The sequence below is a fragment of the Bos taurus genome, chromosome 13, assembly GCF_002263795.3.
Source record: "Bos taurus isolate L1 Dominette 01449 registration number 42190680 breed Hereford chromosome 13, ARS-UCD2.0, whole genome shotgun sequence".
Classification (NCBI taxonomy): Eukaryota; Metazoa; Chordata; class Mammalia; order Artiodactyla; family Bovidae; genus Bos; species Bos taurus.
The window spans coordinates 31,231,790-31,254,415 of record NC_037340.1 but is presented as its reverse complement, the minus strand read 5'-3'; the positions used below and the strand labels follow the sequence as shown (position 1 = coordinate 31,254,415).

At 42.6% G+C, this 22,626-nt stretch overlaps 1 protein-coding gene across 2 annotated transcripts in view; it reads left to right on the top strand.

Moving 5' to 3' along the window:
- Positions 1 to 22,626, top strand: part of RSU1 (Ras suppressor protein 1) — a 207,380-nt gene that overhangs the window by 16,703 nt on the left and 168,051 nt on the right. Inside the window, exon 3 of one of the 2 annotated variants that reach the window (NM_001040601.2) lies at positions 13,389 to 13,439. The exons of the other annotated variant lie outside the window; for it this stretch is intronic. Coding sequence (NP_001035691.1) covers positions 13,389 to 13,439 — 51 coding nt within the window. The remainder of the gene's footprint in view (positions 1 to 13,388; positions 13,440 to 22,626) is intronic. 2 annotated transcript variants of the gene reach the window in all.

Here is a 22,626-nt window from a genome sequence, read left to right as displayed (position 1 = left end):
TGGTATGGACCTAACAGAAGCAGAAAATAATTAAGAAGAGATGGCAAGAATACACAGAAGAACTGTACAAAAAAGATGTTCATGACCCAGATAATCACGATGCTGTGATCACTGACCTAGAGCCGGACATCCTGGAATGTGAAGTCAAGTGGGCCTTAGAAAGCATCACTACGAACAAAGCTAGTGGAGGTGATAGAATTCCAGTTGAGCTATTCCAAATCCTGAAAGATGATGCTGTGAAAGTGCTGCACTCAGTATGCCAGCAAATTTGGAAAACTCAGCAGTGGCCACAGGACTGGAAAAGGTCAGTTTTCAATGCAATGCCAAAGAAAGGCAATGCCAAAGAACACTCAAACTACCGCACAATTGCACTCATCTCACACGCTAGTAAAGCAGTGCTCAAAATTCTCCAGGCCAGGCTTCAGCAATACGTGAACCGTGAACTTCCTGATGTTCAAGCTGGTTTTAGAAAAGGCAGAGGAACCAGAGATCAAATTGCTGACATCCGCTGGATCATGGAAAAAATAAGAGAGTTCCAGAAAAACATCTATTTCTGCTTTATTGACTATGACAAACCTTTGACTGTGTGGATCACAATAAACTGTGGAAAATTCTGAAAGAGATGGGAGTACCAGACCACCTGATCTGCCTCTTGAGAAATCTGTATGCAGGTCAGGAAGCAACAGTTAGAACTGGACGTGGAACAACAGACTGGTTCCAAATAGGAAAAGGAGTATATCAAGGCTGTGTATTGTCACCCTGTTTATTTAACTTATATGCAGAGTACATCATGAGAAACGCTGGGCTGGAAGAAACACAAGCTGGAATCAAGATTGCCGGGAGAAATATCAATAACCTCAGATATGCAGATGACACCACCCTTATGGCAGAAAGTGAAGAGGAACTCAAAAGCCTCTTGATGAAAGTGAAAGTGGAGAGTGAAAAAGTTGGCTTAAAGCTCAACATTCAGAAAACGAAGATCATGGCATCTGGTCCCATCACTTCAATGGAAATAGATGGGGAAACAGTGGAAACAGTGTCAGACTTTATTTTGGGGGGCTCCAAAATCACTGCAGATGGTAACTGCAGCCATGAAATTAAAAGATGCTTACTCCTTGGAAGGAAATTATGACCAACCTAGATAGCATATTCAAAAGCAGAGACATTACTTTGCCAACAAAGGTCTGTCTAGTCAAGGCTCTGGTTTTTCCTGTGGTCATGTATGGATGTGAGAGTTGGACTGTGAAGAAGGCTGAGTGCCGAAGAATTGATGCTTTTGAAGTGTGGTGTTGGAGAAGACTGTTGAGAGTCCCTTGGACTGCAAGGAGATCCAACCAGTCCATTCTGAAGGAGATCAGCCCTGGGATTTCTTTGGAAGGAATGATGCTAAAGCTGAAACTCCAGTACTTTGGCCACGTCATGCAAAGAGTTGACTCATTGGAAAAGACTCTGATGCTGGGAGGGATTGGGGGCGAGAGAAGGGGACGACAGAGGATGAGATGGCTGGATGGCATCACTGACTCGATGGACTCGTGAGTCTGAGTGAACTCCGGGAGTTGGTGATGGACAGGGAGGCCTGGCGTGCTGTGATTCATGGGGTCGCAAAGAGTTGGACACGACTGAGTGACTGATTTGATCTGATTGGCTACTTGGAGCCTTTTGCCTTTCCATTATCCCTTTTAGGATTAGCTTGTTGACATTCATAAAATAAATGTGCTGTGATTTTCCTTGGGGTTGGTCGCACTGACTCTTAAGATCAAGTTAGAAAGAATTGATTTGCGAGGGTGGTTCCAGTCACAGGTCTGGCTGCCCTGGCTAGCAGCCTCCAGAAGTCATCTCATTAACATAACAAAGCTTCCTTGGTCTGTCACTTAGGAAATTCCACAGGCCAAGTACAGCGTACCTGTACTGGTTCATGGTCTGAGGATTGGGGACTCCTGGCTTAAAGAATCTAAAAAGTTTTTCTCCTTCACAGCACAGCTTAGGATGAGTATGCATCTCTGCCCCTGGTGGCCTTCAAGGATGTCCACTTCCTTCTATTCCTTTCTCCGTGCCACACAGGGCATTGTCCTCATCTGCTGGCTCAGAGCTGGGCAGCCAGCACTCAGAGGTCTTAGCAAATCCACTGCCCTGAGGGTCTTGGTCTGGAAGGGACATGTGTCGCTTCCATTCAGGTTCCCTTGGTAAGAATCCACCACCCAGGAACTTATGTCTTTCATGCTCATCTTTCATGCTCATCAGATACAGCCCTCAGGTCAGTATCTCTAATCATTTTGAATGTCTGAAACATGTACTCTGGTAGATTGCTCCAGAGCTCAAGAGGATAATATCACCAGTGAAAATGTTAGTCATCCAGTCGTGTCCAACTCTTTGCAGTCCCACGGACTGTAGCCCACTGGGTTCTTCTGTCCATGGGATTCTCCAGGCAAGAATACTGGAGTGGGTAGCCATTTCTTTCTCCAGGGGATCTTCCCAACCCAGGGATTGAACCAGGGTCTCCAGCATTGCAGGTGAGGTCTTTACCATTTGAGCCACCAGGGAAGCCTAATCACCAGAGTTGTGCTTATTGACAGTAAAGTTGGGGCCCTTTTACTTGAAAGTCAGCCTTAACTGAAGACTTATAATTTATTTCTTGGAGTATTGTTAGTGTGTTATCCTGTTTTTCTTGGTGTAAAGCCTTGCTGTCAAGAAGTCTGATGATCTGATTTTATTTTCTTATGTCTTTTTTTTCTAGATGCTGGAAAGATTTTTTTTTTTTTTTACTTCAAGTCCAGGTGTTATCTTTTGAACATCTTAAAATGATATACAGTCTTCTGTTTGTGGCTATTTGCTGGATTTGTTTGGCTTGTAGTAAAGTACAGTCAGAATTAATCAGATTCTTGTTTGGAGACGGCTTGTAAAGAGTCTATTTCCTAGAGCTGAAACTGTGAGCAGGCTGTCTGACTTCTCTGGATCTCATTTCCGTCACCCAAAATATTGGGAGGGAGGCAGAGAATAATAGTGTTATATCTGTTAGGGTTACTATGAGGAATGAAAGTGAAAAGTCAAAGTGAAGTCAGTCGTGTCTGACTCTTTGTGACCCCGTGGACTGCAGCCTACCAGGCTCCTCTGTCCATGGGATTTTCCAGGCAAGAATACTGGAGTGGGTTGCCATTTCCTTCTCCAGGGGGTCTTCCCGACACAGGGATCTCCCACATTGCAGACAGACGCTTTACCCTCTAAGCCACCGGGGAAGCCCTATTCCTACTGTGATGAATAAATGAGGTAATAAAATTCTTAGAACCATGGCAGCACATATATTTGATAAACATTCTTGTCATGACTACTTTATTTTAACATTTTTGATTCTTATAAGTGGTGATTCAGTGCCCAGCATAACATATTGATATAGGAAGTATGGTGGCTCAGTCAGAGAAAGGATCTGCTTGTAATGCAGGAGAACCAGATTCGATCCCTGGGTCGGGAAGATCCCCTGGAGAAAGAAATGGCAACCCACTCCAGTGTTCTTGCCTGGAGAATCCCATGGACTGAGAAGCCTGAGGAAAACCTTCCAACATTGCCTTTTTAATGGGAGTTTGTAATCAGCTTACCTCCTTAAGGTGCTGCTAATCTGCCTGTATCACAGGTTTTTGTTTTTTTTGAGATGAACAAAGGAAATTTATTTTATTTATTTTTAAAATTTTAAAATATTTGTTGGAGTACAGTTACTTTACCATGATGTGTTAGTTTCTGCAGTGTAGCAAAGTGAATCAGCTGTGTGTATACATGCATCCCCTCCCTGTAGGACTCCCTTCCCATTCCAGTCACCACAGAGCCCTGAGTAGGGCTCCCTGTGCTACACGGTAGGTTCTCATTCGATGTCTCGTGTTTACATAGTGTCAGTAGTGTGTGCGTGTCGGTCCCACTCTCCCAGTTCCTCCCACCCTGCTTCCCCTTGCTGTCCATGCGTTTGTTTCTCTCTTTGTGACTCACCTCACTCTGTATGACAATCTCTAGGTCCATTCACATCTCTACAGATGAGCCACTTGCATTCCTTCCTATGGCTAATACACGGCGGAACAACCTAAATGTCCATCCGTGGAAGAATGGATAAAGATGCGGCGTGTATACACAATGTGTCATAGGTTTTTGTTACCTCTCCTTATTATAGACCTCCCTGGTGGCTCAGACGGTGAAGCGTCTGCCTGCAATGCGGGAGACCCGCGTTCGATCCCTGGGTCGGGAAGATCCTCTGGAGAAGGAAATGGCAACCCACTCCAGTACTCTTGCCTGGAAAATCCCATGGACGGAGGAGCCTGGTGGGCTACAGTCTGTGGGGTTGCAAAGAGTTGGACACGACTGAGCGACTTCACTTTCACTTTTCCTATTATAGAGTAAACTCCTTGAGGACAGTAACTATGTCTTCACGCATTTTCCATCTCTGTCAACACCAACCTAATACAGTGCCTTGCAAACATTTTGTAATTCATAGAGCATTTATTCCTATCACCCTATACATCCCCTGAGAGCAATAAATATCTGTGTACTTGTATTTTCCTCTTTAATTCTCCTGGGCATTTTTGAATTTAAAGTTTTTCTTTGTTCCTGAAGGAGAGACTGTAAGGTGATGTGTTTGGATGGGAAGGCTGTTGGCTCTGCCTTGTCAGTATCACAGTGCTCTGGGTCTAGCATCTTTTGACTTAATGTCCCTGTAGACACTGAAGCCTCAGTCAGTGACCATCTTATGGGGATTCTCAGAACATGTGAATTCTCTGCTCTTATTTATGTATAGAACGAGATGTCACATTTTAAAAATCATCAGATAAATTGCTTTCTGTTGAGTGAAAAAGCAAGTCATTGTGGTTGAGGGACCCTTTATCTGTAAATAGGACTCAGTCATGAAACCAGTTTTGAAAACTTGCTACAAAAACACTTCTACCTCGCCACAGTATTTAGTTGTGAAGTCAAGGAAAGCTTTTATACCATGGATTTTTTTTTTTTTCCTGAAGTTTTAAATTATGAACAAAATTCAAAGGAATACTTCTTAGGATTCTGGGCGTGTGGATGAATATGATATTTATACTATATCTTGGTATCAAATATTTTATTGTCTGTCTTCACTTAAATATATCATCAGAAGCTGCATATTTAAGAGGATCTGAACCTGCATCCTTCTGCCAGGGGTGAAATAACGTTAGCATGTGACACGGGCAGGTGTTTTAATCACACATTGTGGAGACTTGGGACCCAAAGTGGTCAGAACAGCCTTTTGGACCATCCTGTATTTTCAGTTCAAATGAATTCTTCTTTTCCGTCAACCACTTTGGGAGGAATTGAATGAATAGAGCGTCCTGTTTGCAGTGTAATCTACAGAGTTGCACTGAATTTGAAGGGTGTCCCCCTGGAATTGTAAAACAAGTCAAAAGTGACCCTCTCTGAGCATCTCAGGGAGGGTACAGCTGTTCTCCCAATGCAGTATTCGATCCCTCAAGAGTCGTCGCAAAGGGGTAGACTATTTGTCTTCTGATGGTAGCTGTATTTTTCTGATTGCTTCCATGGGGAATGCAGCCGGTGAAATGAGCTGATAGTTACAGTCCAATTTTTGGTGACCAGTGTTCCAGAATTGTTCATTGGGAACCAGCCAGTGAAGGCCGCTCAGTTGTGCCTGACTCTTTGCGACCCCATGAACTATACAGTCCATGGATTTCTCCACGCCAAAATACTGGAGTGGGTAGCCGTTCCCCTTCACCAGGGGATCTTCCCAACCCAGGGATTGAACCCAGATCTCCCGTGTTGGGGTCGAATTCTTTACCAACTGAGCCACCACGGAAGCCCTCTAAGAATACTGGAGTGGGTAGCCTATCCCTTCTCCAGCGGCTCTTCCTGACCCAGGAATCGAACCAGGGTCTTCCACACTGCAGGTGGATTCATTACCAGCTCAGCTACCGAGAGGCCCAGTTCTGGCCTTCGACAGGGTGGCAGAAACTTGCAAGTCCCGAGTCACTGCGTGCGTTTCCAAGTATTCCCGTTAGGCTGTGTTTTTTCCTCTGGATGTAAATGTCATTCTGTGAAGCTGGAACTTTTTAAACCTTTCTGAAGTGCCACCAGAGGAATAATTTGCTTCTGATTTGCCAGACTGAAAGCTGGAGAGGCAGTTTCCGGTGTGGCTCATCTCTGTGATTTGTTGGATTGTTTTGAAAGCAGGTCTGCCATGTCGTCATCTGGTGCTGTGGATTTCATCCTGCTTACATTTCTCTTATGCTGTCTACCGGATGATGAAGGGAAAAAAGCTGAACCTATTTGAAATAATATCTGCTTCCATGCATTATCCAGACATGATGATTCTTTTCTAGGAGTGTTGGCTAGTCCTTTGATGGTTCTGAATGTAGTCCATTATAATGCTGGCTGGCCCACCCAGTCCTGGACCTTCCCGGTTTTTCATTTCTGTGCTCAGATAAGGCTAGAACTGCTTCCGTAAGCTCCAACTTCTGTCTGTCTTCCAAGTCCAGTTCTATATTCTCTATTGCCTAAATTGAGGGGCTGTGTGGCTTATCATTCAAACCAGGACAGTTTTGAGAGGGACACTGGGTATAATCCAGGACTGTCCCAGTCTAATGAGGATGCATGCTTGACATTGCTGCTGCTTTTTATGTTTTATTTCTTTTGCTTATTTCTTTTTATTAAAAAATTTTTATTGTGGTATAGTTGCTTTATAGTATTGTATTAGTTTCTACTGTACAGCAAAGTGAATCAGCTATATGTATACATATATCCCCTCTTTTTTTATTTTATTTTTCTTTCCATTTAGATCAACACAGAGCACTGAGTACAGTTCCCTGAGCTATGTACCATGTATAAAATAGTATACTGTGTATAAAACGGTATACTATGTATGAAATAGTTGTCTGTTTTGTACATAATAGCGAATGCATGTCAATCCTAATCTCCCATTCATTCCACCCTGCCTCTCCCCCTTGGTGTCCATACATGCGTTCTCTACATCTGACATTACTTCTCGGAGATCTCCAGGGAAGACACAATTGCCATGCTGAACGTGCCTGGTGAATGTCCAGTCCGTGAGTGCCTGAATGGGTCTCTGATGGAAGTTACTGAAACAGCCAGTTTTTCTTTAATCATTTAGCACTTGCTGGCTGATTCCATCCTTGGCCGGAGAATAAACCATCATCAGTCACGCACACAGCACCAGCTATCTCACCCTTCTCCACCCCCTTCACCTTCAGACAGCCCTCTACCCACGATTTTCTTCCCCACACGTTCATTTTGGCCTGAGACAGTGTTCACCCACATACCATTTCTTTTTTTTTGTTTTTAATTTGCTCTTGTTTGTTTCTGTTTTATATTGGCGTATATTGGAGTTGATTTACAAAGGTGTGAGTTTCAGGTGTACAGCAAAGTGGTTCAGTTATACATATATATAGCCCTCCGCTCTTATTTGGATCCTTTTCCCATATAGGTCATTACAGAGTATTGAATAGAGTTCCCTGTGCTATATATAGTAGGTCCTTATTAGTTGTCATTTTATAGTAGTAGTATGTATATAATCAGTCCCAGTCCCCCAGTATATTCCTTTCCTACCCACATACCATTTCTAAAGGCTAGAGACAGAATGAGAGCCAGGGCACGGCAGCGTTAACTGTATGCCAGCACATTTTCTCAGTTATTTAGTTGACTTTTGGAAGTCTATTCTACTTTGAAAATGCCTGGGCAAAACAGGGCTCAGTATTGCTTTAGGACCTTTAATAACAGTTTGTCGTCACTGTTCTGCTGCCACTGCTTCCGGACAGTGTATGACTAGCAGGGCCTGAAGCTAGGCTACTCCTGCCCTGGAGGATTTCCTAGTGTGTGAGTAAGTAGCAGGGCAGGTCAGTGGGGAGACCTGATTCCATTTTGCCCACGTGATTGACTAGGGTGGCTTTTGTACTTTTAAATAACCCATTCTATTTTGATAGACCTTTTCTCCCTTCTTTTTAACCAGTGCAGTGTCAGTATAAGATCCACAATAGACTCTGCATGGCCAAGTGGAGGGGAGTGGCAGCTGCTTGAATATATGTCTGGCTCTTTGGTCTTTGCCTGTCACAGGCTTTGTGATTGATTCTGAGATTTCAATTCTGTCCAACTTAACAGCCCTCCCAGCAGACCCAGCCCAGAGTCTTTTGTTGCCCTAAATATTTCCTCAAAGGTCTTTTATTAACTTTGCCTTTTCTATTCTTATTTTTCTCCTTCTTATTTAATATGTAGCCCTGTAGCAATAATGAGAAAGAAAAATACATCTATTAATAGTAATGTGATCAGGTGAAACAACACATACATTTCTCTATTAAAAAAAAAGAACTTTCAAACTTCATTTTCTCTCCTGCTAAATGCTTGTATAATAGAAAAGACAATGAAAGGGTTGAAAAAACCCAACTTTCTCTTATTAAATCTTTCATTATGAATGTTAGCTGGGAGAAGAGCAAAGTTTTTTTCTTCTTAATTAAGGTAGTTGTGATATTTTAGGAAAAATTAAGGCAGGATATTGGATTATCAGGGTCTTTTTTTGGCAAGCAGAATTATTTCTGTGACACTCAGACAAAGTATTTGCTTAGTGTGAGTGTCTGCCAGTTTTGGTTTGCACCATCTTTGTTGGTTTTAAAATCCCTAATTTTATCTTGCATGTGGTCACTTGTAATTCACCTCTTTTGCATTTAGGCATCACTGTATTATAAGTGGAAGTGCAATTTCTTGGAAGGGTTTTTTTCCCCTTTCCATCTTCCTAAGGGGAATATAGACATGATGGCTAAGCTTAGGCAGCCCCTTTGGACTGTGAGGTGGGATTCATGCATTGGGAATGGCTGGGCAGCAAGAAACCAGAAACTCTGTACTACCCATGTATAAGTGAGAGAAACTCTGGTGTAACTCCTGTTATTTCCAGTTTGTTCTCATATGACTCTGGCTATTGTCTCAACTTACATATCTTTCGATCTATTTTTTCTGGTTTTATGTGAATGCTGCTCTTGGAGATTTTTTGTTTTCATATCAGACTATATGCCTCAGAGATAAAGGAATGCTATATCTAGTGGACAGGAACAATCTTAACTCTTATAGATGTGTGCAAGATGCTATGCAGTGTCTAAAATATAGCTTCACATGTTAGAAGTGATCATGGTAATGCTTTTAAAATTGTAAAATTGCTCCTTTGCTTTGCCTGTCTCTTCTTCATTCTCTAAAGATTCAATCCTAAAGTCAGTAAGTGCAACAGAAAAAGAGACACATTCAAGCTTTGGGGGTAGGAGGGTGGCGGTGGGCATGGTGGTCCAGAGCCGGGTATGGAACCACGAGTGCGGTGAGGAGAGCATCTGTGCAGGGTAGGGAGCCTGGCTTGAGGGGTCTGAGCCCGATTGGGATCAGGTTGAGGTAGGTAGGCGAGCAGGTGAGGAGGTTGAGTTGGACAGGTGTCCAGCTAGGAAGAAAGGGCGTGGGGTGATGGATTACTACATTAATACATAGGTTGCATAGTTGAAAGAACCCAGAAGGTTCCGCAGAGCCCACTCACCCAGGGAGTTTATAAAGGCACAGGACATAGCTTAGCAGGGATAAGAAAGCACAGGTGACCATAGGGGCCCCAGGGGCTTACTGGCGCAGTCCACCACCCTTCCCTGCCTCAGGGGCGTTTCTTAGTTGCTTAGGACATACTTTGTCTCCAGATGTGAACTTTCTAGACATATCTGAGTAGTCTGGGTGTTGAGAATGCTTGGACTGAAATCTCTAGCATGGTCTTTTGTGTGCGACTGGTCAGCCATCTGCAGCCAAGTGTAAGCCAATGACCTGCATATCCCTGGATGTGTGAACAAGCTGGTCCTAGAGCCTCCAAGGTCTCTGCTGCTTTGAACAGAACATGACACATCTCGAGCTTGCCTACTCATCTTGACCTTGACTCAGTGTCCCTGCAGGTCAGCATAGAGCTGTTCACACCCAGATGTGAGATAACTGCGCTTCGTGCAGTTACATGTAGGGGTACTGACTGCATACGTAAGTAGCTTAAAGATAAGGGAAGCCAGAGTTCTCACTGTTAGGGAACTACAAACAGGAAAGGGAGAACACTAGAATGAACCATGCAGGGTTGTATTGAAATTGATCTATTGGTGTGAACTTGGGATTTTCAATAATATAGTGAAATCTGCAGAGATGTGTGTGTATTCTCTAATTCCATCACCTGAGAATACTGAGACCTCAAATAACAATGAGCACATCTAGGGCCCAGATTTTGGCTTCTAAGTACCATTTTCTGCACACAAAAAAGAAGCAAAGCTCACTGGAGAAATGCTGATGGATTCCAGGCCTGTGACAGTAAAAGTGCAAGATGAGTTTGACTGTCTCATGCCAAAGAGTAGAAGTACTCAGCAAGTGAGGGGGACGTGTCAGAAGGACCAGGCAGCCAGCTTGGATGGGGGATTCATACCAGCCACATCAGCGACCATCGTAATCTGAACAAATGATGGTAACCCGTTGACTGAGATGGGAAACCACAAAGCCATACAAATGGAAGTAAAATGAATTTGTAATTTCTCCACAGCAGCCTCATGGATGTTAGACTGGATGATTCTTTCTTGGGTGGGCTGCCTGGTGCATTTGTAGGATGTTTAGCAGCATCCCTGGGCCCTAGACGCCACTGCTTAGATCAGTGTTCAGCACCAGTGGTGCCTCAGATGGTAAAGAATTCGCCTGCCATGCAGGAGACCTGGGTTCGATCCCTGAGTTGGGAAGATTCCCCTGGAGAAGGAAATGACAACCCATTCCAGTATTCTTGCCCAGAGAATTCCATGGACAGAAGAGCCTGGTGGGTGCAGTCCATGGGGTCACCAAGAGCCGGACACAACTGAGCAACTAACACTAATGCAACAGAAATACAAGGTGTGTCACATAGGAAGGTTTAGAGTTTCTAGTGGTCATAGTTGGTAGAATCAAAAGAGCCTCCAGACATGGCCTAATGCTTCACGAGGATCAAAATTGCCCCAGTTGGGGACCACGGAACACATGTGGGACAGGATTGTTACGTAGTTTAGGTATCCTTGCTCCTACTCCCCTTAGAAAATGCTAATTACAAGGGCAAAGGGTAACTTTACAGTGCAGAAGCCTGGCAGACTCAAGTGATCGAGGGAAGGTCACGGTAATGGAACGGATTGAAATCTGTGCCAGCTGATAGGATGCAGTGAGAAGACGATGGCATTTCCCCAGGATTCCTGCTGATGGTGCAAACGTGAGCTAATCAGGAATACACAAAGGTCACAGTGCTCTGTGGTGACTCAAATGAAAGTAAATCTGAAGAAGAGGAGATACATGTGTATGTACAGCTGATTCACTTTGTTGTACAGCAGAAACTAACACGACACTGTAAAGCAGCTAGACTCCAATGAAAATTAAAGGACAAAACCACACGCAAGACATAATACAAAATACCTTGGCCTGTGTGCTTCACAATCTCCGTGGTCTTGAAAGTCAAGGAAACCGTGATCCAGGCTAAGAGGTGACTTGACGAGGCCTGGCAGCTACGTACATTGTGGATTCTAAACTGGATCCATCTCTGTTAAAGAACTGTTTGGGACATTTGGTGAAACTGGGGTGGCTGAGGGCTGAGGATCAGATGATAATGATGTACTGTGCAGGGGAATATCTTTGTAGGAATACCCTAAATTTTATTGGACATAAAGTTTATGAGTCAGGACAGAGAAATGGGTCTTTGTATTGTACTTTGAACTTTTCTGTAACTTTGTGATAGTTTGAACAAAAGAAAAATGCTTAGAAGTTGCAGTCGGGGTGATGCATATTTTTTTCAAGGATCAGATCAGATCAGATCAGTCTCTCCGTTGTGTCTGACTCTTTGCGACCCCATGAATCGCAGCACGCCAGGCCTCCCTGTCCATCACCAACTCCCGGAGTTCACTCAGACTCATGTCCATCGAGTCAGTGATGCCATCCAGCCATCTCATCCTCTGTCGTCCCCTTCTCCTCCTGCCCCCAATCCCTCCCAGCATCAGAATCTTTTCCAATGAGTCAACTCTTTGCATGAGGTGGCCAAAGTACTGGAGTTTCAGCTTTAGCATCATTCCTTCCAAAGAAATCCCAGGGCTGATCTCCTTCAGAATGGACTGGTTGGATCTCCTTGCAGTCCAAGGGACTCTCAAGAGTCTTCTCCAACACCACACTTCAAAAGCATCAATTCTTCGGCGCTCAGCTTTCTTCACAGTCCAACTCTCACATCCATACATGTACTGGGTTCCAATCCTGAGACTGTTCTTGAGAAAAAATATTTGTCTTATCGTTTCTTGAAGGGAAAAAAACTGTCGCATTAAAATAAGGTTCATATAAAAAGAATACTGGAAAAATTTCTAATATGTTTCTTTACAAATATATATTTCACATTTAAAACTTTAATATATATTAAGTACACTAATTAGTATAAATAGTATATAATCATTTAGATTTATACATATAAATATACAATTTAATATGTATAAATAATAAAAGGTAAATGTATATAATTTACATATAAATGTAAATTTAACAAATAATAAATATATGGGTGTATACATATTATGTCAGTAAGTATATATATACACCCACCCACCCACCCACACACACACACACACACACACACATATATATGTATATATACAGAGAGAGAGAGCTTGCTGACGACAAAGTGAAGTTTTAGAACCCAAAGTTGAGGTCACTTTTTAACTCCCACTGGCTTTTTTCTTTTTTTGGTGAATTTGTATACATATTTTCTTTGTTGGTACTTGGAAAACCCTTTTTGTTTTCTTTTTTAAAGGCAAATCTAGTCTTTTTCAGCAGTTTAAGCTTCCATGATCATATTTGAAACTGGTGAGCCATCTGCTGCTTCTTTGAAATGTCAACCACACTTGAGAGGAACATGTGGAGGGCTTTTCCTCTGGTCATCGAGAGCATGTAGGAACATTTCGGGGTTGACAGTGACTCGGGAAGCAGTGGTCCGTCTGTGTTGACGGGCTGGTTTTCTAAGCATGGGCTGGGGAAGGTTGTTCCTCCCAGATCTCCTGATGGTTCCCTTAGTGAGATGGATTGTTGAGGCTGGACCAGCGCTCCAGGTCGCCGGGCAGAGCTCACTGGCCCTTGTCCCGTTTGTTCCTGTGACGTTAATGCCGTTAGTGCTAAAATTCCATTAGCGCTAACTCGCTGTTCTAATTGCACCATTTATTGTGTGGCTTTTCCTCATGCGGTTTGACATTGAACAGACAGCCTTCTGTGAATCCCTGCGTCTATTTTTGTGAGTGGTAACACTCCAACCTGTCAAAAGAACTTAGCAGGTCACCTTGCAGGAACGTGAGTGTAATTTGGGTACATTAACTGTGTTTTTCTCTTTTCTTTTCCAGTCACCCTGTCCCACATCACACAGCTGGTCCTCAGCCACAACAAGCTAACAAGTGAGTCAACCATTGCTGTCCTCTGTTCACAATTTCTGACTTGTAGGTAACGTGGCGGAACTGCTAATTCTTCTGTTTTCCTCGACAGTAATGACAAATGATTTTTTGGGCAAAGTGAAAGGGTACTGAGATGGCACTAAGATATCTGAGCGTACTGTCTTCCTGTATTTTGTAGTTTTCTCTGTTTTGAGGATTTTTCCTCAATTTTTCATGTATGTAAATTGAAGGCAGACAGGACATTGTTCCTCCGATAATGGTCCCCTTTGGGCATGCAAACTGCTGCAGTGACCTGAAATGCTGAGACTTCCGTTATTATTTTATGGGAAAAGAGAAGCTTATCAAAAAACTGTTGGAGGACTTCCTTGGTGGTTCAGTGATTAACACTTCATCTTCCAATGCAGGGGGTGTGGGATTGACCCCTGGTCGGGAGCCAGATCCCACTTGTCTCATGGCCAAAAAACCAAACCATAAAATAAATAATATTGTAAAAAATTCAGTAAAGACTTTTTAAAAAGTGATCCACAACAAAAAGAAAATCTTGTTTTAAAGTTGAATTTTTTCAGAGCAAAACATTGTTAGCTTTCATTTCTACTTTCTCCTCGAAAGGGGAAAATGTCATTATTGATATACTTTCTTTCCCTGCTTGATGGCGGCGGGTGGGGAGCATAAAATTGTAGAAGTGATAGAAATTTACATCTGCGTTTTTTAAGTTCTTGAGTCTGATTTCCAGGGAAAATTGTCCCAGGCATTGGGAGTGGTACAGTTAATGTATAGAAGGTTTCACACCTCTTGGTAAAGCGTAATCTTGTGTGACTAACGTGGGCCGTTTTATTCTTAGAGCTGTGGCTTAAAAGGTGTTAATGACGGGGCCCGCTGTCCTGTCTCATGTCTGATTGTGTGTCTTTGTGCTTGCTGTATTTCCTGCAGACTTGAATGCTTTTCTGATCCTGTGGCAAGAATTTGTGTGAGTTCGGCGAAACAGAGCAGAATGTGATGTTGAGGGACTTGTGTCATGAATTTATGTGTGTGTTGCATTATATACAGCTTGAAGCAATGTCACAGAGCTGTTGATTATGGAGAATTAAGAGTGGCAGTGAGGGCCCCTCGTGAGCAGGAGACAGGCAGATCAGATCGTTTTTAGCCAGAAGTGAGGGCAGAGTGACACCACGGTCACGTTTGGGTATTGGAGCCCCGGCAGCTGACAGTGAGGGTGACAAGTCACGTGTGATCACTGCTGTAACGGGTAATACGCTGCTGCTTTCATTGTTTTTGTAGCGAATGGTCCTGTTCTCTCTCCGCTGAGACCCTAATCCCAGTTCTGAGGGGATTTGAAGTGTGTTTTGAAGGTGGACTGCACGATCCCTAAATTCCCCCAGATTTGGTGAGCAGAAATTTCTGGTGCTCTCTCTGTCGTGTAGTTCATGAAAATATTTCCTAATTGCCAAGTTGACCACTGGTGTTCAATCCTGCATCATCATCAGAGGGAAAAACAGTTTCCACTGAAAAAGGAAGCCAAACCTGTTGTGTTCCCATTATACCATTAATTGATTGGTTCCTTAAAAAGTCTTATGGACAGTCATAGTTTTTCTTTTTATATGTCCATAACGAAATCTCCAGGATCAGGGTGTTAGTTTCTCTTTCTAGACGTGCAGGATGAGATTAATTTAGGGAGGCATAAACAGAGGTAAGTTGTGTCTGCTATTAAAGAGGTTTGCTGTGGATCCAAACTTTTTCTCCTCTTTCTCCCCCCCTTCCCCCTTTCCCCCCCTTTTTTCCCATTTGAGACACTCTTGACCTAATCCAATAAGCTCTAATTAATCGTCTTGGTAAATTCTGTTTCAAGCCATTGTGAGTGGTGTCAGTGACGCCCGATCTGTTTCACTAAGGTCAAATTAGCATCTTTTACTATTTTTCTGGCATTTAAATGAATGGCTTCGCTATGGTTTTTCCGGTGTTTATAGTAAATATGTCCATCTGATGGAAAGATAAATATGCATTACGTGGAGGTGGGTGAGTCCGGCCTCCTGTCACTTTTCATTGTAATCAGTGTCTTTCACTTCCCGTGCTTTTTAATGGGGACTAGCTGACAGCACCACATTCAAACTGATGGGACTCAAAAGATAAACCCCTCAGCACTCCTTTTATCTTGCATGCTCGTGTGCCAATTACACTTCTGATGTGTCCTCTTGTATACCTGGGGGACGAATCACCAGCTTACTCACGTTGGGACTTGGTCTGGGGACAGCTCTCAACTCTGAGGACTGGAGTCAGTATCTTGGAGCTGTTGGAAGAGCGTGGCACTGAGCTGGCCCTCTCTTCCTGCTGGTGGTTTTGACAGATCAGCAGGTCCCCTCAACATAGTACAAGTGAGGCCATGAGAAAGGGGAGAGCAAGCTGATGACCCTCAAATTCCCAAGATTTTGTGAGCAGGAATTCTTAAAGTTTTTGACATGAGAATTTGTCAGGGTCTTTCAGAATTGTCCGTCTGATCACTGTCAGAGATTCCTCATTGTTACAGTGACATGATTGACGTGTAAATCTGGGGGAGTGGGGTGGAGCTGGTGGGTTTTGGTGCAGTCACTGGGGGTGACTCTGCCGGTAACAACTCCTTCAGTCCATACAATGTCTGCAGTGGATTAAAGGAGGTGGGAGGTGCAGTAGCGAGGGAACATTATTTTTTTGCTGTGATTGGACAGGTGACTCTCTGGGCCCCGGATGGAGGTGCTTGCTTGCCCAGGGGGAGTGTTTGCAGAGTAAAGATGAGGCTCTTCCGCCAGGCTTTCCTGCTCCTCCCTTCCTCCCCTGCCTGCCCCACCCCCCGCGCGTCTTCCTCTTGGCCCCCCTGCAAACTGGAGATATCTCTCCCCCAAATCCTATTGTTCAGAGACTTTTATTTATTTATTTTTTTGATGTGGACCATTTTTAAAAGTCTTTATTGAATTTGTTACAATATTGCTTGTTTTATGTTTGGTTTTCTGGTCACAAGACATGTGGGATCTTAGTTACCTAACTAGGAATCGAACCTGTACTCCTGCATTGGAAGGTGGAGTCTTAACCACTGGACCGCCAGGGAAGTCTCATATTCAGAGACTCTTGGCACCAGCATGGCTCTTCCTTGTCCTCCTGTCACTTCCTGTTCCGTCCTCTCCTGCCTGCTGGATGCTTACAGTGACTGTAGCTATGAGAGTTCCCCTTCTCCCTTGAGTGACATGTCCTCCCTGCTTGATGCAGACCATTCTTGGGAGGACCCTTTTGCCAGTGAACTCTTTCCCCAGCTGATCAGTGTCTAAGGAGTGATCCAGTACTGATGCTCTCGACTGTGACACTGCCTGGAGGACAGCACAAAGGCCTGTGCTTCATCCAAAAAGCCAAAGTAGAGGGGGTGTGGTCCTAGAGAATTCCTTTAAAGTATTTGTTCAAGCCTCCTAGGTCACCCCGAGTATTGTCTTTTGACCTTCAGTGGTCCAGGGTACGTAGCTACATTACTATGATCCAGAATTACAGCTTCTGAGGGTGTACCTTTATCTTAAGGGCGGTGGTAAGCTTTGTTGAAGGCGGAGACCATTTTGTATTCCTCTTTACTGCCCGTTGCTGAGCTCAGAATGGTTTCCCAGGAAGCCCTCATGTAAAGGCAGTAATGGCAGGACCAGGGTGGGAAGCAGGGGGTCTGGGTGAAGTGGTCAGTGGAGGAACCTGACAGTTTCTTCAGGATCAGTCAGTGTGCGGGTCTGAGTGAATGTAACCACTGCACACTTCTGTTCCTTAACTGCTTGTAGTTCCCTTTCAAATGTGCTGAGCAGTGAGAAACAGAGCCTTGTATCCTAGGAGTTGCTGTCTTTCCCCTTTACGTGGCCCTTTCACAGGGAAGGAATGATGTACTAACATGGTACAGGCAGGCCTCACTTTATTGAGCTTGGCGGGAATTGAATTGAATTGGCGGAAATTGAAGGTCTGTGGTGACGCTGAGTTGAGCAAAGCTACTGGACCATTTTTCCAACAGCATTTGCTCACCTCGTGTCTCTGTGTCACTTTGGTAATTCTCACAATATTTCAAACCCTCCACCAGCAAAAAGGTGACAACTGGTTGAAGGCTCAGAGGATGGTTAGCATTTTTTTTTAAGCTTTGTGTTTTTTAATAAGATATGTACATTTTTTGGACATAGTACTTTGCACACTTAATAGACAGCTGTAGAGTGTAAATGCAACTCCTACAGGCACTGAGTAGCCAAAAAGTTTGTGTGACTCAGTTTATTGCAGTAGTTGCTTTGTTGTGGTGGGTGGTCTGAAACCAAACTTGCATTGTCTCTGCGGTGTGTCTGGCTCCTCAGGGACACCCCAGGATACACAATTGGAAAGCTGGGGTCGTGACCAGCCTTGGGGCAGACCTGGTGGGCTCAGCTGAGTTGACTTCTCCACAAGGAAATGAAGACCTACTACTATTCTAGGTCTCCTGGATTGGCCCTCTTGTTACCCGTTCACTTAGCTTTATGTATGCATGTGTGCGTGCTAAGTCACTTCAGTTGTGTCCACCTCTTTGCAGCCTTTCAGACTGTAGCCCACCAGGCTCCTCTGTCCATGGAATTCTCCAGGCAAGAATACTGGAGTGGGTTGCCATGCCCTCCTCCAGGGGATCTTCCCAACCCAGGGGTCAAACCCAAGTCTCTTATGTCTCCTGCATTGACAGATTGGTTCTTTACCACTGGTGGCACCTGGGAAGCTCTGTTTCATGTATTTAAGATCCCAAATGATTTACTAATATTTTTAAACAGTTAATTGTAGGTTATGTTTCTTGAAATTAGGAACGCTGTCGTATGCTTAGGTATTGTACATACCACCCCACAAAAGTGCCCAAAGCAGGCCGAACATGAAGCAGACCCTTGAGTTAATGCCAGTTGATAAATGGGTTGGTAGGTCGTGAGTGGTGGTGAGTCCCAGCTGTCTGCGATGATAGACTCAGCGCTTGCTTGCTGTCAGGGTCTCTAAGAAGGGGATACAACATTTATTTCAAAGATGGTCTTTCTGTGTCTCTGCCTGCCTGCCTTTGTGTTGACCCTCCCTTATAAGCCAGTGTTAGCTGGGTCTTTTGCAGTCTGCATCTTATCTAATCCCTGGTTCTTATGGTCTTGGGAGTATTAGCTTTGTAAATGTTTTTCTACTTTTCAGTCTTAAAGAGGAATTTCTGAGAGAATCGTTTTAAAACTTGTCCACTAGAGGTCACTGTTGGGATACTTTTTCCCCCCTTCCTCCTCATCTCATGCTAAAAGATTAAAAACCAAATTGGTGTTGTTAGAGGACGAAAATTTTTTGCAAGCTTCTCTCAGGGTATGATGTTGCTGCCATTTACATAGGCTAGTTTTGCCACAATTAATGTTGATCCTTCCATAAGGAGGTATGTTATTTTTCTTTTGACTCCCAAACTTAAAGTACATGTTCAGTTTCACGTGTCATGTTTAGTGTTTATTATGGTTTCTTTCTCATGTTAGAAACTTTCCTTCCAATCTCTTTAAAGTGAGAGAATTCTCTTGCCTTTTATGTATTTTTTTTGTATGGAGTATACATAAAATTTTTTTCTCCCTTGGAAGAAAGTTTAAAATATATATGTATGGAACCAGATTTTAATTAAGAAAAAAAGTGTAATACTCAGGAAAATATGATTTTGTGCCCGTTTATATTGGTTCTTTTACTGAATGCCGTCATGTAAGGAGGAATACTATGCATTATGAAATGACTCACATTTTGCATAAATGATAAAGCAATCTAAGTATTAATTTTTTAACATGATGCTTTTCTTAATTTTAAAAAGAAATAGCAAAACCCAGTACTTCAAATATGACAACAGTATTTTCCATTTTGTGACCTGTGCATGGTAAGGACTAAAGCCTGATCATTTTCTGCAAGAAATGCAAAGAATGTCTTTTTGCTGTGTACAAACATTGATCAGCAGGTTCTATATAAATCTTTCATAAGTGTGAGTCTCGGTATGTGATTACTTAGTTTTACACTTGAAACTTTTAAGTGTCATGTAAAACGTTTTCTTGAGATATTAGCAGCTTTGCTGGCCGTTTCAAGCCTTAACTGGGACCATTTCTTGTCATCTAATGTGTCAGAAATGACTAGACAAGCAGTAAACATAAGTGTTATAGCAAAACTTGTTTCTTTTTCTTAACAGACTATTTCTTACTAGTTTTAACTTATATATGAATTCAAAATTATAGTGAACAAGTAAATGCCAGGATATTTGCTTTAGTGATTTCAATAATTTCTTTGGTCAAAACATTAAAACAAATGTAATGTTTAAAGATTTTATGCAGATGTATATATTGATAGGCTCTCTACTGAAAGTGTTATTATAAAGGAATTAAGGAGGATGTTTTGCATGAAAATATTGCAATCTCATAATATGCAGGCCCAATTATAATAAAGAAAATTAAGCAGTTTTTTAAAAAGCATAATAAATGGAAACCCTTTTCTAGAGACATAATTGATGAGATGAATGAGAAAAATTAACTGTCCCAACTTGTAAGAATGACCTTCACCAGTCTTCCAACACCTTTCTGTTGCCAAGTCTCTAGTTATTTCCTCTTTCATAGATTACTTGTCGTGCCTTATGCAAAAGTTCTAGTGCATGGCTTGTACAAAATTAAACTATGAGGGGAGAATATGCAAAATAAATTGTCTCTGTGTCATGAATTTATCTTGTGACAATATCAAAACAACTTGCTGTTTGCATTTTAACAGAGTATGAATGTATTTATAAACCAGAGGCTTTGATCAATAGCTTATTTTTCTAATTAGTGCACATTCATCAATTTGTTCCTGTGCCATCATTTGAAAGATTGGATTTGAAAAAATGTGTACATAATTGTGAGTCAGACAGCTATTAATTGAACAGTGTCTTTCCAATGGTACCACTGGTTAGGTACCATTTACAAAATTGCCTATAGTTGGGAGTTTGTTTTTTGGCGGTTTTAGTTAAGGAAGCATGTGGGATTGTCGCATGGAAGCATCTATTGATCCGATAGTCCAGAGCCAGCACATCCCAAGGCTAACATGTGAAGTTGGAGAAGTGGTTTTGATACACTTGTGTCCTCTGCTCAGATACTTGTCGTCCTCGATCCCTTTCATGTCAGCCCTTCCATCCTGAACGCACCTACTCTAGAATCTCTCTTCTTGGAGTATTTTCCTGTGCCCAGAGGAAGCGAAATAAGGGTAGGTGTTAATTTTTCCACAGTATGTTTTTAAAAGGAGTGACTTCACTTATGGGAATTTCAGAAAGATGGCAGGCTGTGGCGATCCTCATGTGTGGGCAGATTGAACCTGTCACTTTCCACACCGCCCACTGTGGGGAGTTCATCTTGGATAGGGTTTCTTTTACTGTTTTTTAAAACTTTTTTATTTTTTTAAATTTTATTGGCGTATAGTTGATTAGCCGTATTCTGTTAGTTTCAGGTGTACAGTGAAGTGAACCAGTTATACATATGTATATATCCATTCTTTTTCTACATTCTTTTCCCATGTACGTCATCACAGAGTATTGAGCAGAGTTCCCTGTGCTGTATAGTAGGTCTTTATTAGTTATCTACTTTATCTGTTTTATATATAGTAGTGTGTATGTGTCAGTTCAAATCTCCCAATTTATCCCCACCTCCATTCTCCCTGGTAACCATAGTTTGTACTCTACATCTGTGACTCTATTTTTGTTTTGTAAATAATTCATTTATATGATTTTTTTTTTTTAGATTCCACATGTAAGTGATATACCTTTGTCCTTCTCTGTCTGACTGACTTCACTAAGTGTAACAATCTCTAGGTTCATCTGTGCTGTGCTTAATCGCTCAGTTGTATCTGACTCTTTGTAACCCCATTGATGGTAGCCTGCCTGACTCCTGTGTCCATGGGATTCTCCAGGGAAGAATACTGGAGTGGGTTGCTGTGCCCTTCTCCAGAGGATCTTCCCAACCCAGCGATTGAACCCAGGCCACCCACATTGCAGGTTAATTCTTTACCGTGTGAGCCACTAGGGAAGCCCAAGAACACTGGAGTGGGTAGCCTATCCCTTCTCCTGGGGATCTTCCCAACCCAGGAATTGAGCGAGGGTCTCCCACATTGCAGGTAGATTCTTTACCAGCTGAACTGCCTGGGAAGCCACGAGGTTCATCTGTGTTGCTGCAAATGGCGTTATTTCATTATTTTTTTAGTGGCCGAGTAATGTTGCATTGTATGTATGTACCACATCTTCTCTATCCATTTCTCTGCTGATGGATGTTTACATTGCTTCTATGTCTTGGCTATCATTTACCATTTACAACGGAACCCTCAAATGGAATTGATCTACTAGCAAAAATTTCTGTGTAAATCATCTGTTGACTCTCACATAGATAGTGCATGTATACATGTGTGTCATGCAGGGGAGGAGGAGAGATTCTAAAAGATGCGATGCTTGGGAATAGACACTCTTTTAGAGTAGTGCTTAACATTTCATAACTCACTGACCTTTTTTAAGAACAGAGTGAAAGCTGTGTCCATGATTCCTAGAAAACTACACATAATCCTTAAAATTTCAATAGGTTTGTAGATCCTGTTTAAACCATTCATAAATTTTTTAGGGGCACATGCAGCTCAGATTTAGAAACCTTGGAGTTGGAGAAAGATAACAGTATATTTGCAGTGTGGATACACTGATGATGTTTCCTGGAAATATGTACAAAACTTTGATAAGGTTTTTTTTTTTTTTTTTTTTTAAGTTAACGTGAAGCTCATTCTTTTTATGATAGCTATTGTTTTTAGGTATTTTTTTGGTGTGGACCATTTTTAAAGTCTTTATTGAACATGTTACAATATTGATTCTGTTTTATGTTTTGGTTTTTGGCCCCAAGACATGTAGGGTCTTAGCTCCCTGACCAGGGATTGAACCTGTATACCCTGCATTGGAAGGCGAAGTCTTAACCACTGGACCACCAGGAAAGTCCCCATCTTGTCTAACCTCTTGCTGTTTCTTAAGCAGTTTTTTCCTGCCTGTGTAGCGTTTACTCCAGGCACCTGATGCTTAGTGGAAATGCCTGCCCTTCTCTCTCTATCTTGCTCATCCTTCCAAAAGGGGAGATGAATTCTTACCTTTCTCCTCGAAGCCCTCCTTTGCAGCCAACTATGTAGAAGATAAAGGGTGAGGTTATTCACAGCTTTTTAG